Source organism: Alligator mississippiensis, chromosome 2 (assembly GCF_030867095.1).
Source record: "Alligator mississippiensis isolate rAllMis1 chromosome 2, rAllMis1, whole genome shotgun sequence".
Classification (NCBI taxonomy): domain Eukaryota; kingdom Metazoa; phylum Chordata; order Crocodylia; family Alligatoridae; genus Alligator; species Alligator mississippiensis.
In genome coordinates, this window is record NC_081825.1 from 119,039,190 (window position 1) to 119,053,079 (window position 13,890).

At 40.7% G+C, this 13,890-nt stretch overlaps 1 protein-coding gene across 4 annotated transcripts in view; it reads left to right on the forward strand.

Moving 5' to 3' along the window:
• The window catches only part of INTU (inturned planar cell polarity protein), a 94,021-nt gene that overhangs the window by 17,199 nt on the left and 62,932 nt on the right, over positions 1–13,890 (forward strand). For all 4 annotated transcript variants that reach the window (XR_002092575.2, XM_019494777.2, XM_019494774.2 and 1 more), the window contains exon 2: positions 1,076–1,665. Coding sequence is in view for 3 of the 4 variants with exons in the window: in XM_019494777.2 (XP_019350322.1) it covers positions 1,076–1,665 (590 nt within the window). In the remaining variant the exon portion in view is untranslated. The remainder of the gene's footprint in view (positions 1–1,075; positions 1,666–13,890) is intronic.

The following is a 13,890-nucleotide window of genomic DNA, read 5'->3' on the forward strand; positions in this document are numbered from 1 at the left end:
ACTGAGTAGCTCTGCTTTCTTTGCATTTTCTGTTAAGCGTTCCCCTTGGCTATTTAACAGTGGATGCACAACTTCCTTGGTCTTCCTTTTCTGGCCAACATGCTTAAAGAACCGCTTCTTATTGCCTTTCACATCCCTCACTAGGTACTTCTCATTCTTTATCTTTGCCTTCCTGACTTTTTTTCCCTGCAGGCTCTTGCTATTTCCTGGTAAGCTTCCTTGGTGATGTGTCCATTTTCCATTGCTTTCATTTTGCATTTGAGGCATCCTAGCCTCCTTGTACAGCCACATTGGACTCCTGCCATTCTTCTTGTGCCAGGAAGTGCATGGTAATTATCTCCTTTGTCTTAAGTCCTGTTACTGTATCTCAGAATTAAATTTGCCTTTTGCTTACCCTCACCAATATCACATTGTTGACTCTGACTCTTAACTTCGCTTGTGATGTACTGTAACACCTAGATCTCTTTCTTCGGTGCTGCCGCCTAGCCAGTTAATCTTCATTTTATATTTTGCTTGGGGTTTTTTTCTTCTTAAGAGCAGTAGTTTGCACCTGTCTCTCTCTCTTAAAAAAAAAAATTCATTCTGGTCATTTCAGGTTAATTTTTTTCCATTGTATCAAGATCATTGTGAATTCTAATCCTGCCTTCCATCAGGCTTGGAGTACAATTCTTTTTCCAAAAAGCATACGAGAGAAACTTGGGAGAGAATGATCAGGATGTTGTTCTTATTTGAGGGAAAAGAAAACCTTTCAGTTTTATGGATATGGTTACTTATTCAGATGTGGCTGTGAAAGGAACAATTCAATGAAACTGGCCTCCACGAATGATGCTTTTGCAGTGGCTGAATAGTGAGACACTATGGACAACCATTCCAGATTTGAAATGGCTCTCTTTCTTTTCTCTGTAAGGGCTTTTATTTTCCCTATAAACTAGCCTACTGAGGCTTTGCAATTCCAAGAGGCATCTTTTTCCCTCCTTTCCATACCCCCCATTCCCTTGAAGTAAAAAAATGTAGCTGACATAGCCTTTTCTGTACTGTACTGCCTTGTCATTTGTTGTGTTCCTCTCCTTCACAGTGACCTTGAGCCTGAATGGCTGGACAGTGTGCAGAAAAATGGGGAGCTGTTTTATTTAGAGCTAAGTGAAGATGAAGAAGAAGCTCTGATTCAGGACAGATCTGAGGCACATGCAGTGAACCATGTCAGGTTTCGTGAAAACGAAGCTGAGATTATTCAAGAGGGATCACGAAAAGAAAGAAAGTATGAACCTAGACTGAAGAAATTTACCAAAATTTTAAAAAAGAAAAACCTTTTGCCAAAGCCTTCTGGTAAGAAAGGGAATACTGGATGTAATGGGCATTCATCTGGACCAACATCTATACTGAAACACCAGTCCACTCAGAAGATGGGAGTCACGATCCAGCAAAAATACAAAGATGTGTGTGTTTATGTGAATCCAAAACGACTGTCTTATACCGGTGGGGGAAGAGAGCAACTCAGGCTTCTGGAGACATTAGTAGGTATTGTTCATCAGTCCTCATGGAGTACTCGAAGAGCTGAAAAACAAGGACAGGACAAAAGCATCAAGGAGATCAGTGAAGAGAAGTTAGTAGTACATGGCTTGGTTCCGGGCAGTTCAGCAATGAAAACTGGTCAAATCTTGATTGGTAAGTAACCAAATAAACCTGCCTGATGCCTTTTGAAATCAATGAGATCTCTAATTTATTCTTAAAAATATGCAAGATATAGACTAACAAATACCCCCAGAAGGTAGTAGTCTTGAAGGTTAACTTACTTTAAAAAAATAATTAAATCTCTAATTTAAAGACCTTTCTCAGATCAACAGAGTTGCTTGTCTTTGGGACATCACATAATGCAAATTTTACTGAATGTGGTGCATGTATCTGCCAGATGGCTTTACCAAGTAATTTCTGACTTTGAGAACATATGATATGTAGTCATGTTGCTTGATGTTCCACCAGAAGGCATGGTAGGATATGAGCAGTGTTGTTGGATATTTAAATATTACCTATATATTTTATAAATACTTAAATATAACCTAGCAGGTTACTGCAAGGTAAATAAGGGCAAGACCTTGAGAGTTTGACAGTTGTTGTAGGTTAACAACCTGGGACACTATTCTTCTTTCACAGTAAATGATAGCTATCCCACAACGTCTTACCACTCAGGGTAAACTCCTGCAAGTTGGCTTTAATCTATCTCAGGCTAACAACAGGCACCCACTCAGTTTTTATCCCAGAGCAGCTGGTACACTTTTAAGTCCCTGCCCTTGTTTACTTTTCAATAACATACTCACTTGCATCTTGCCTCCAGTAAGATGGAGGTGACTTCCACAATTGAAAAACCTACACAGCATAACCAACCGTAAGGAAACATAAAGGCAGTTCAGAGCTTTCTCACTATATAACATGGCATCAGGGGTAAGAGAATTAATCCAGTTTACTAGTTATTGTATTCTTCAGGGTTTAAAGCTTTGCAATGTGTATGTGAAACTAAATTGGAGAGGGAAGAATGCTAATCAGGGGAAGGTCATGGGGAGAAGATGAGTCAGAGGCCAGTTTCAACAAGACCTTGGTGGAAACTACCAGTTTCCTAAACACTAAAGAACAAATATAATCTATAAGTATAAATATTCCAAATATATATATCATAAGTAGGGATCCGGTTTTCACTGCTTTAAAAAAAAAAAAAAAGAAACAAAAAACTCCCAAATTTTCTGACTTAAAAAAATTACCCTAAATCCACGTTTTTCTATGATGAAAATGAAACACCACTAATACATATATACTTACCGACTTTACAAGAAATTTGTTAACTTTACTAATACATATGTTTATTAGTAGTGTTTCATTTTAATCACAGAAAAATGTGGATCTTGGTTTATTTTTTTTAAGTCAGAATATCTGGCAGTTTTTGTTTTTATCAGCGAAAACCAGGATCCCTGTTATAAAAGTGGCTGTGTCTTGCATCAAGTCTCCTGTTACATAGGGTTACCACATGTCCGGGTTTTCCCGGACATGTCCTCTTTTTTTGAAACCCTGTGCTGCATCCAGGCAGGTTTTTAAAATAAGAGCAAATGTCTGGGTTTTCTGCTCTCCCGGGCTGGCTGCTTGGAGTGGAGAGAAGCAGTGGAATGTGGGAGCTGCTTGGGCAGCAGGGCTGCTGGGGTGGGGGTCTGCAGGTCGGGAGTGAGGGGCACTGACAGGGCTGGGAGGGGCACAGGGCTGTGGATCAGGAGTGAGGGGCCTGGGGGACAGGAGGAGTGACTGTGGGTTGGGTGTGCAGGACACTAGCAGTGCTGTGTGGCTGTGGGTCAGGAGAGAGGGGCACCAGCAAGGGGTGGGGTGCAGGGTACTGTGACTTGGGATTGGAGGGCACTGGCAGGGCTGGGGTCAGTGGGTCTGGAGTGAGGAGCAGCAGCAGGGCTCAGGGGTATGCGTGGCTTGTCAATGAGGGGCAACAGAATGTGCAGGGGCAGGGCACTGGCATGTCACTTTCCTTCCCCCCCTCCCCCCAAAGGTGTCCTTTTTTTTTTTTTTGGACCTGGAAATATGTTAACCCTGCTCTTACATTTGTAAATTACTACTGATAGCTTAACTTTCAAACTGTTCAGTGGGAGAAGAGAAGAAAGAGGTAAGTTTAGGTGGAATTTTCTAAGTTGTTGCAAAGTTTGGAACAGAAATTTTTCAGCATTTTGAAAGTCCAAATCTTTAGTCAAAGCATGATTTGCTCTTTTTTTTTTTTATGCATAGTTGATGTTTGGTGCAACGGTATTGAATAACTTTCTCATAGCAAAAATGGATGATCCTCCAAGTTCTATAATATAAAAGAAATGATTAATACAGAAATATGAGACAAGGAAAATAAGAAAAATCTTTGGCCTGCTCTTCAATTATATCAGTTCCCAGTTTGTATGCTTAGGTTAAATTAACCAGTGGTTTGTAAATATGCCTTACTGTGCATACTTCCAGAACTTCTTTGCTTTGACCACACTGGTCCCAAGTGCTGCTTTTTTCCCCTTTCTTGTAAATTGGATCATCTACAGGATCAGTTATGGAGTCACACCGGTGTAGCAAAATATTGGCCTCAGGAGGTCATTACCTCCTTACTAGGTGTTTTTTTTCATGCACACTACTGCAGAAGTGCAGCAGCACTACATTCATTACAGCTCCCGAGTTCTTGATTTTTTTAGGCACGCTTGGAGGGGTCATGGGGAAATAATTTTTCGCTTCCTTTAAGAAAGATGATTTCAGCTTTAAATTACAGTCTGATATTTTAATCTGCCCTAAACTGTCTTTAACCAATATTACCTTCTTTTTGCTTGTTGGAAGCAAATATGTTAAAGTATACTGCAATCATTCTACTTTGAACTGGGAAAATGAGCTACATGTGGTGCCAAGTGGTATAAAAATGTGTACTTTCTATATAAAAATACTTTCAGATTATATAGCTATAGTGAACATTGGGTACTCCTGAAATCTTAATGTGGTTTCTAGCAACAGGGTATTTTGCATAAATTAAGTGCTTGTATTTCAATGCATCTGGCATAAAGGCATGTAATTAAAAACCCAAACATTTCATTAAAAATGTCTTACGCAAAAATATTTTAGCTTGACTGTTCCTGTCAAAAAGCCATCTGGTTTAACATTAGTATTGTGCATTCAAGGGCAAGATAGCCAAGCTTGATGGGTGTACACCAAAAATCTGATTTTCAAAACAAAGTATAGTTCTGCTGATTACCCCCTCTTCTAGTTTAGATACATATATGGTACTGACATGAAGCAATAGAATATAAATATTAAGTTATCTATTATATTATATTAAAAAGCTTAAGATGCTTGTCGAAAATCCTTTTTTTTTTTTTTTATTGAGCACATCTTCAGGAGGGTGTGTATAAGAGAGAAGTCCAAGTTCATTTGATATGCATGCAAGGGTTGAGTAGCTGTTTCAATTTTTGATTGCTGGGTAAATCAATAATATGGTGTCTGCCAGCCTTTATTGTCAAAGCCTCTTTCACCTTGCTAATAGGGGTTTGCGAAGCAATACCTTCATATACCTATATACTTTTTTTTTCTTATTTTTAACAATTTTACAGCATGTGATGCTACTGCCTGTTTTGTAGTAACCTTGGGAAGCAAGAATCTGATAATTTTCTTTCTGTACAGGAACACTTGGACGTCCAGCACTTCAGTTTGTACTTGTGACTGACCATCTTGGGACATGTTGTATATTATAGCTTAATTTTCTAATTTCATTTTTAAATTGGAATTCTGTAGCTTTGTTTTGTTTTGTTTTTTAATCCTGCATGGTTGACAGAATGCCAAGCAAAATAATCAGTCCAGAAACTCCTGTTTTTATGGGGAAACTGGCTTTAGCTAACCTGTTGTTGAGAACTATGGTGGCTATTTTAATGGCCATCTCAAAATGTAACGATGTTGCAGCTTAATTTTTACAAGCAAGTGGGCTAGCCAAAAGTGTTACAAAACAATTGCTTCCTTTTACCTTTTTTAAAGGAAAGACTTTTCAGTAGTTCCTAGAAATAATAGATTTCTTCAGATTTTTTAATAGAAATCGAATAGATTTCTTCTTATCCAGTTGTTTCTTCAGGTTACCTGACTGCATCTTAGAGTGAAGATTTAGTCTGTTGTTTGTGCACCCCACTTTTAAAAAATATTTTTGTATGAAACTCATAGTGTACAGCTACATGAGATAACTTAGGCTAATGCACATTAAACATAATGCGCATTATGGGTGCACTCCCTTAATGCACGTTAACTTAGGCTACTCGATCCTAAATTTTATACCTGCAAATGCAGGTATAAAATTTAGGCACGATTAGTTAATACACATTAATTCATGTGTAGATGGGACCCGACACTAACTTTTAGTGCTGGGTCTGCCCTGCCACTAGGGTGCCAGCCTGAGCCTAACCCCAGGGAACATCCAGGGGTTAGGCTGCTGGGCACCTGCCCCAGGGCCTTGCCCCCTAGGCCCCCTCCCCCTCTGGGCTTCAAGACCCAAAATATTATATTGTTTCCCCCTTGTAAATAGTTTCCTACTTGTAAGCAGGTTTTTTACTGGTGGATGGGGAGGGTAGTGGAGGGGCTCTGTTGGTTGAGGGGGGGAGGGAGTTGTGTTTGTTGAAAGGGGAATGGGGATGGGTGTATTAAGGGTAATAAAAAAAATGCTTTTGTTTCACCCATGTGCATGTCCTGAGAGTGGTGCTAGGGCTGTGGAGCTGGAGCAGGGAGTGCAGGAAGAGGGGGTAGGGCAGCATGTGTGATTGTCCCATGGCCTGGGCAGGGCAGGGAGTGGAGCTGCTGGGGCCAGCACCATGGCTAGTAGGACTGCGGGGCACTGGTTGTCACTCAGAGGGGCCGGGTTGGAGCAGTGGGGTGCTGGGCATCACTGGCATAGGCAGGGACTGGAGCAGCCCTGGCATGGGGAGGCAGAATGGGAAAGGAAGGAGCTGCTGTGTGTTGCCCCTGAGCTGGGCACATGGCTCCTAGGCGGGGAAGGGGCTGGCCAGGCAGTACTGTAGCAAACAGGGGCAGAGTGGGGCAACCACCCCAGGCACCGAAGCAAAAGGGTGCCAATGGGTGACTCAGTGTTTTGTTATAAATATTACAAAAAATTTTGGCCGATAAATGCCACGTGCATTTGTGCAGCTGCAGCATGCATGCAGTCATCCAGGGAGCTTGGAGAGCCCTGCCTGGCTGACGAGTCTGTTGTGGGGGGGAAGGGGTGTGTTGGGGGCTGATTGAGGCCCCTTGGTGAGGGAGGAATGGGGCTGGGACTGGGGTAGGCACTGCCCAGCTGGGGAAGGGCATGGGATGGATCCATGAGCAGCTTGTCCGGGGGGCAACTCTTTCCACTGCATGCACTCCTGGGCAAGTATGGGGGGTCGTGCGCCCCTTGGTTCTGTGCATAGGGTGAGGGTGGGCTGCTGCTGCAGATTTGCCCCAGGCGCCAAACTTCCTTGCTATGGCATCGTGGTCAAGGATCAGTTTCCCAGATGGCTGTCAAGCTCTGGCAGCTGGCTCTGGCTGCAACATGGCTGTCAGGTGCTGGCAGCCATGTGGCTGGAGGGTGGAGCTCCCTCCAGTGGCCACAGAGGCACATGGCAGGGCTGTAGGGACTTGGGACTAACTTTAGTCTCAAGTCTGCACATGTAGACACCTGCCAAAAATGGCTTAACATGCATTAGCTTAATGCACATTAAATTTAGTGGCACTTAAATGCATGTGTAGATGCATCCATAGATTCTCTTGCAATTTCAGTCCATGCCCATCTGTAGCAACACCTGGCAAGAGAACAGGTGCTTACCAGCAACATTTCCCCTGGGAATCTTTTAGCTATTGTTGGTTAGATGGCACTACCTATTATAGCAGCAGCCCCTTAAGACAAGGGGCAGCAACCTCTGGTTTGAAGTCTGAGACAGCAGCCTGCCTTCGGATTTAATTCCACTAAAGTGGCCTGCCACTCTTGAAAGGCTGGCAACCCCTCACTCTAGGCAATATATAGCACAGAGGTATTGGCATGTAATTCCTAATGGCTATTATAGTTTAAAAGGCATGTATAATGTAACTGTTGCTCTGACAATATGGGAAGTGCAGTAGTTCTGTTACTTGAGAATCAACTGATTTGTTTTTGAGGGGGTTTTGGTTTGGGTTGTTTTTTGTGGTTTTTTTTTCAGGGAACCTATAGCACAGCGAAAGGTACAATTTAGCTCTTGGATTAAGCTGCTCACTGCAAAGACATTTTTTTTTTTTTAATTAACTGGTTCGGGTAGATCATACTTCACAATGCTAAATCAGATTTTAGATAACGTTTTTCATTGGCCCAAAAAAGTTAAAATGTCTTGCTCTGAATACAGTTGGTCTTTATTATGTTCAAAGTTATGTGCAGTCAGGTGATTGCTTTGTAGCAGTGTCCATCTTACATCCTTGTAAACACCTCTTGTTCCATAGCAAGACTGTACTATAGCAAATCCTTGTACTGTAGCTAAATTGTTTTCACTTGCCCAAATTAATTTTTTAATGAATACGTTATGCCAAAATTCTGCTTTATTAAACACTCCTAGAAGTTCTTAACTATATTCTCAATTTAGAATTTGTTTAGTGTAATTTTCAGTTAATATATTCATCCTAGCTATTATGCTATATCAACATATACATTTAGTTCTTCTCTACTATTAGGTGAGGGTGATGAAATAACTGAGTTTATGTTGAAGACTGGTGTTGCTCAAATGTAGGAGTTGTCCTTTTAAAAAAAAAAAATTATTTACCAGAGATACAGATTGAGAATCTCAATAACGAACTGGAAAACCAGAATCTTTCATCTTTCTCAAGATGTGAAGGGGCTCAAAAGGAATCCTGACCAAAAAAATATAAAATAAAATAATTGAAGCAGCTGAATGTTTAAGTTCAGTGAGGGTGCATAGTCTCACCGCAAATCTGAACTTTTCAGAGCCAAACTTTTATTTTAAAATTTGTGAATTGAGCAAATTCTGCAAATATTTCAGCAATGATGTAATTTGGAACTTTTGAATATGATCAGATTTTTTTTTAACCATTTCTTCAGTATGTGTGTGAATATTTTACCTTTTTATGAGCTGTATAACTTCTCTTTTCTACTGCTAGAGTTTTCTCCTTCCATTTTTTATCTGTTAAATAAACGGTAGGTCCATCAAAATAAATGCACAGATCCAAGAAAATCGGCTTTTAAAGACAGGCTTGTGATAAAAACAAAATAGCATATTCTGTTTTCTGCTCCTCCAATTGAAGACCTACTTGAGCATTGTAGTACAGATGTCTTTGTAGAAAAAAAAAAGATCTATCATTACTTAGGGAACAATTTTTACTTCCTAAATGTGAAGGGGTGGGGGGGAATGTAGCATGAGCTACATTGGTGGAGATATCCATCTCCAGTTTTGTGTATAATACTTTACCTTTTATTTTTATGGTTTTATACATGTTTACCCATTCACAGACATGCTATTATTGATTGAGGGGGAAGTACTAAAAAGAATAATAAAAAACATCTGTTACACAGTATTTCTTAAAGCAATAGCTGCTTCATGAAGATAAATGAAGATATTCCCATGCAAGGTCAATATGTCCTTCCATCAGTAACAGCATTAATGCATGGCTAAAATTCATGTGAAAGTGGCCCCAAAATCCAAAGCACTCGGAGGTAATTCCGCAGAGAAAAGGCTGCACGTACTGGAAAAGATGATGGGAGCTCAAGATAGAAGTATTATACCACTGCTCTAGAATATAGAGCTAAACAGTAGATTCACTTTTTGGTTTTTTTTAATGGAATATATGCATGATGGCTTGGTTGGAGTTTTTTTCTCATTTATTTGAACAAAAGTGTGAATGTTTATTCCTTTTAAATTTCTTTCATAAGTGACTTAGTGGAACTGAGAAGGTTATTAAAGTCAAGTCTTCAAGCAAAAGTCCTATATGTCCTCTTCCATCAGAATAATGAAATGCAGAAGACTTTCCTCCTGTGAGAGTATTCACTTTCCATCGCACTTGTCCCTGACATGATTCCTTAACAGAAAAAAAGAAGTTTTGCATGTTAGACAGTGTTACTAAAGGTGTACCTTTTTTAAAAGGACATATTTTTTCTGAATCTTAGATTAACTTGCACCTGACGCTGTAAACAGATGGCTCATTCTTAGATTTGGGAGGTATGGAAGAAAAACCTTAAATACCATAACTCTTAAAAATCTAAATAACTAAGCATTTTCAAATAGTAGTTTCCTCTTGGATTTAGAGATCTGAGGCAACTTTATTTATTTTTTTACAATTTTATTTTTTACAAGGGATTTTTGTATTGTTTTTCAAAATGCATTTTAAACTGGTGGGAAAGACTAAAGCGGGGGGGTGGGGGTGGGGAGAACTTACTTCCTCATTCTTTTTTCTTTTAGTTACTTTTTAATCAATCAACCAGAAATCAGTGGGATTTTATAAGTGGTAGATGTTTTTGTTTTCTTTTGCCTTTGGATATTAAATATTATTCAATATTATTAATAATGATAATATATCAATTAAATACATTATATTATTGGGATATTAAAGATAAAATATATTTATATTTATAAATATAAATAACATTTTCTGATTCTCTGTCCTCCAATTCCAAAGGCAAAAGAAAGCAAAAACATCTACCACTTATAAAATCCCACTGACTTCTGGTGGACTGATTTAAAAAAAAAAAAAAAAAAAAAAGTAACTAAAAGAAAAAAAAAAGAATGAGAAAGTAAGTATATGTATATATCTCTCACAACCCCAGAGGTCAATTTGTTTTGCTTTTTTTGTGTCTGCTGGAAGGGAAGTACCATATGGTATACCTTGAAGAAAGAAACATGTATTTTTCTTTATGATATATTTCTTGACTTAAGCTCTGATCTTTTCGAAGCTGCTTCTGTAATAAGCTTTCTCTGCTTTATTACTATTTCACAAGAGTTGCTTCTAAAACTGGAGATGGCTTCGCCTTACTGTAATTTTGTCTAGCCTCTTAGAAAATGTATTGATATACTCCATAATGTACATTAATTCAATAGTGCATTTGCTGGGAGAAATGAAAACAAATTAGAACAGCAAGTCAAATAAAAAAATCATGCACTTTACAGTAAAAAAATGTAACTGAAAAAACCTGAATTCTTGCATGCAACTATGTGGCTGGATTGGCTTCAAAGCTATGAAAAGAAAAATCTAGTTATGCTTTTCAGAACTAGGTAAACAATGGAATATTTCCACTGAATTTCTCTGCTCTATGGCTGTTTAAGTTTATCAATTCTCTAGAAATGACCTAGATTTCCTCCTCCCCCCCCTACGCACACACTCACCTGTGCATAATCAAAATGATTAAAAACATCAATATGCTGTGTCATCTGTACAACCTTACTGTCCTAAAATGATACACTCATTTACACCTGAAGCCCAGCTGGGAGTAATGGAATACACATTGGGAACCATGAGGGAAACAATGGCTTGCAGCATTTCATCAATTTAACACAGTTTTTTGTTTTTAAGCCAGGCTGAGCAGTTGCAAAATAATGGATTAGCACTCTTATTCTGATTTAGCTTAAATTCAGTAGGAACAGATTTAAGTTCAACTCCATTAAGCCTTCACTTTTTAAATGAGCATAATGCCTTTATTACCAAATGGTAATTGCAAAAACCTAGAAGAGCCCACCTAGCATCAAAGTACCTAAACTAATTACTCAAATTTATATTGAATTGTTATTGTATGATGGACAAAGGGGTGGAAATCTCTTACTGTTGTGGGGGTTTTTTTTGTTTGTTTTGTTTTAAATTGCCATATTTTAAGGTGATATTGTAGTCAAGAAATGTTAGTCATATTTTCTAAATTACATGTTCTTGCTAGAATTTGTAATCTTGGGCAGTGCTCCCTCTTTTCCAATAACCCTTTGCTAACATTTCAGACCTTTTTAGTTATGTTTCTCTGTGCATTTACTGGAAGAGTGCACCTTCAGGAATCCTTTTTGGGTAGTTCTCGAAGATGATAAAGCATTCTTTAACACAATGAAGACCACCTGTGGAATTGCTTTAGCTGAGCCTCTTGGAAAGGTGCTCTATTTATAGCATGCATGTCCATTTTTACAGCTTGAATAGAATAAATATTTACCACTAGAATTAAAGTTTTAAATACATGAAGAGTTAGGTGTCAAATGATGATACATGCTGAGTCTATTGCATGTAAATACTACTTTTTAAAAGGCAGTTAAAAGTTATCTATTCCTTGAAAATTATACATCTAATGGTATGGTATAAAAGCCTTCCTTTTTTAAATGTTAAGGTGTTTACTGCATTCCCACAAAAAAATGTGTACAGTTGGTTTGAAGTTTCTCTCTTGGAACATTAAAAGACTTGACTGCTGTCTTCCCAGCAGTAAGAGTTTCAAATTCTTTAGTTTTTTAACAGTTTTAAATGTATAGTATATGTAACTGAAGTAATGAACAAAATTAGTTCTGCCAATTATACTAATCCACAAAAAAAAAACCCTTTTTTTTAACATAGCCACTTAATATTGCTTGTTCATAATCTCTGTATTGATAGAGGCTGAACAACTCATTTGCAGTCATGAAACTTCTGAGCTCTGCAGCTCTTAGGTGCACTCTCCTTGGTGGCAAAGTAATTCAGCCACCATTCCATCATCTTTAAAATGTGGTAACAGTGATAGTATTGTTAAGTTATACTCAGCAGCCCTAAGGCCATGGGCAGACTTACCATCTGAAGTGCTTCATATGTGTTTGGAGTGCTGCAAACAGCAAAGGTAGAGGTATGCACAGTTGAAGATATGTCCACATTCTGATGGTCCTCTAGCATCCTTCAGTGCTTTGGCCAACTCTCTACATCAGGAGTGGGCAAAATATAGCCCATTGGCCAGATTCAGCCCACCAACACCTTGGATCTGACCAAGGGCAGACCCCCTCCAATTGATTGCATCTGCCCACGGCTTCCCCTGCATTGTTCTGCATGGGGCTAGGCCCCACTCTTTCCTATTGAGAGCCTGTGGCCCCAGCCAGAGCACACAGCTTGCCTGCAGGGCTCCTCCCAATATGGCTACAGCTGCCTGGGTATTGCTCAACTCTCCCTGCTTTCAGCAGCTTCTCGTCCTCCTCCTGCTGTGCCACTCCAGATGTCAGGTAATGCAGGGAAGCCATGGGGACGTGTTGTGCAGCAGACATCGAGCCAGGAGGGTGTGGGGTAGAAGCTGCTGCAAGGTGGCTCCTACCTCAGCATTTGAGGCTCCAGCTGCCTTCCACCCACTCGGCTGCCTGCAGGTCATTGCTTGTTGTGCAGGGCAGCCAAGTGATGGAAGGTAGCTGGGAGCTGGAGCTGAAGCCCCATATGCGGGGGCAGGAGCTGCCCAGCTGCAGCTTTCCCCCCAGCCTAGCTGGACATCTGCTATTTAGCACATATCGTCATGGCTTCCCTGTGTTACCTGCTGCCCCGAACAGTGCAGCAGGGGCAGGAGGAGCCACTGGAGGTAGGGGAGGTGAGCAGTACTTGGGTGGCTGTGGCAACAGCCCCACTGGGAAACTGTGCATGCTGGCTGGGGCTGGTGAAGTGCTGTCTGGTTGGTATGGGCAGGTGTGGCACGGGCTGCCCTGGGTGGAAGCAGCGGCGTAGCCCCATGTGGAACACTGTGAGGGCTCCTATTGGCTGAATGGAGGGTGGGGGGGTGATCACACCTGTACCGCCCTGGCTGGATGAGCTCTGCTGCATGTACCGCCTGCTCTCATCTCCTTACTCCCCCCAGCCAGCTCCTGTGACCTAGCACATGGGCAACCTCTCCTTCCCTCCCCCCCCACCACATGCACGCCTACCCTCCAAACATCACCTCAACCCACACACACTCCTTTCCTCCCCTCACATGCACCTCCCCCTCCCCCCACGCACAATATACATTTCATAGACATTAGGGGTGGAAGGGACCTTGGAAGATCATCGAGTCCAGCCCCCTGCCCAAAGGGCAGGAAGTCTGCTGGGGTCATAGGATCCCAGCAAGATAAGCATCCAATTTTCTCTTGAAGGTGTTCAAGGTGTTCAATGTAGGTGCTATTCCAGACCTTGGGGGCTTGGACAGTAAAGAAATTCTTCCTTATGTCCAGCCTGAAATGGTCTTGTAGTAGTTTATGACCATTCGACCTAGTCGTCATCCCTTGGGGTGCTCTGGTGAACAAACGTTCCCCCAGATACTGGTGGTCACCCCTAAACTTATAGGTGGCCATCAGATCACCCCTGAGCCTGTGCTTTTCCAGGCTAAAGAGCCCCATAGCTCTCAGCCTATCGTCATAAGGCTATGAGAGGTCTGTTTTCCTGACCTCTGAT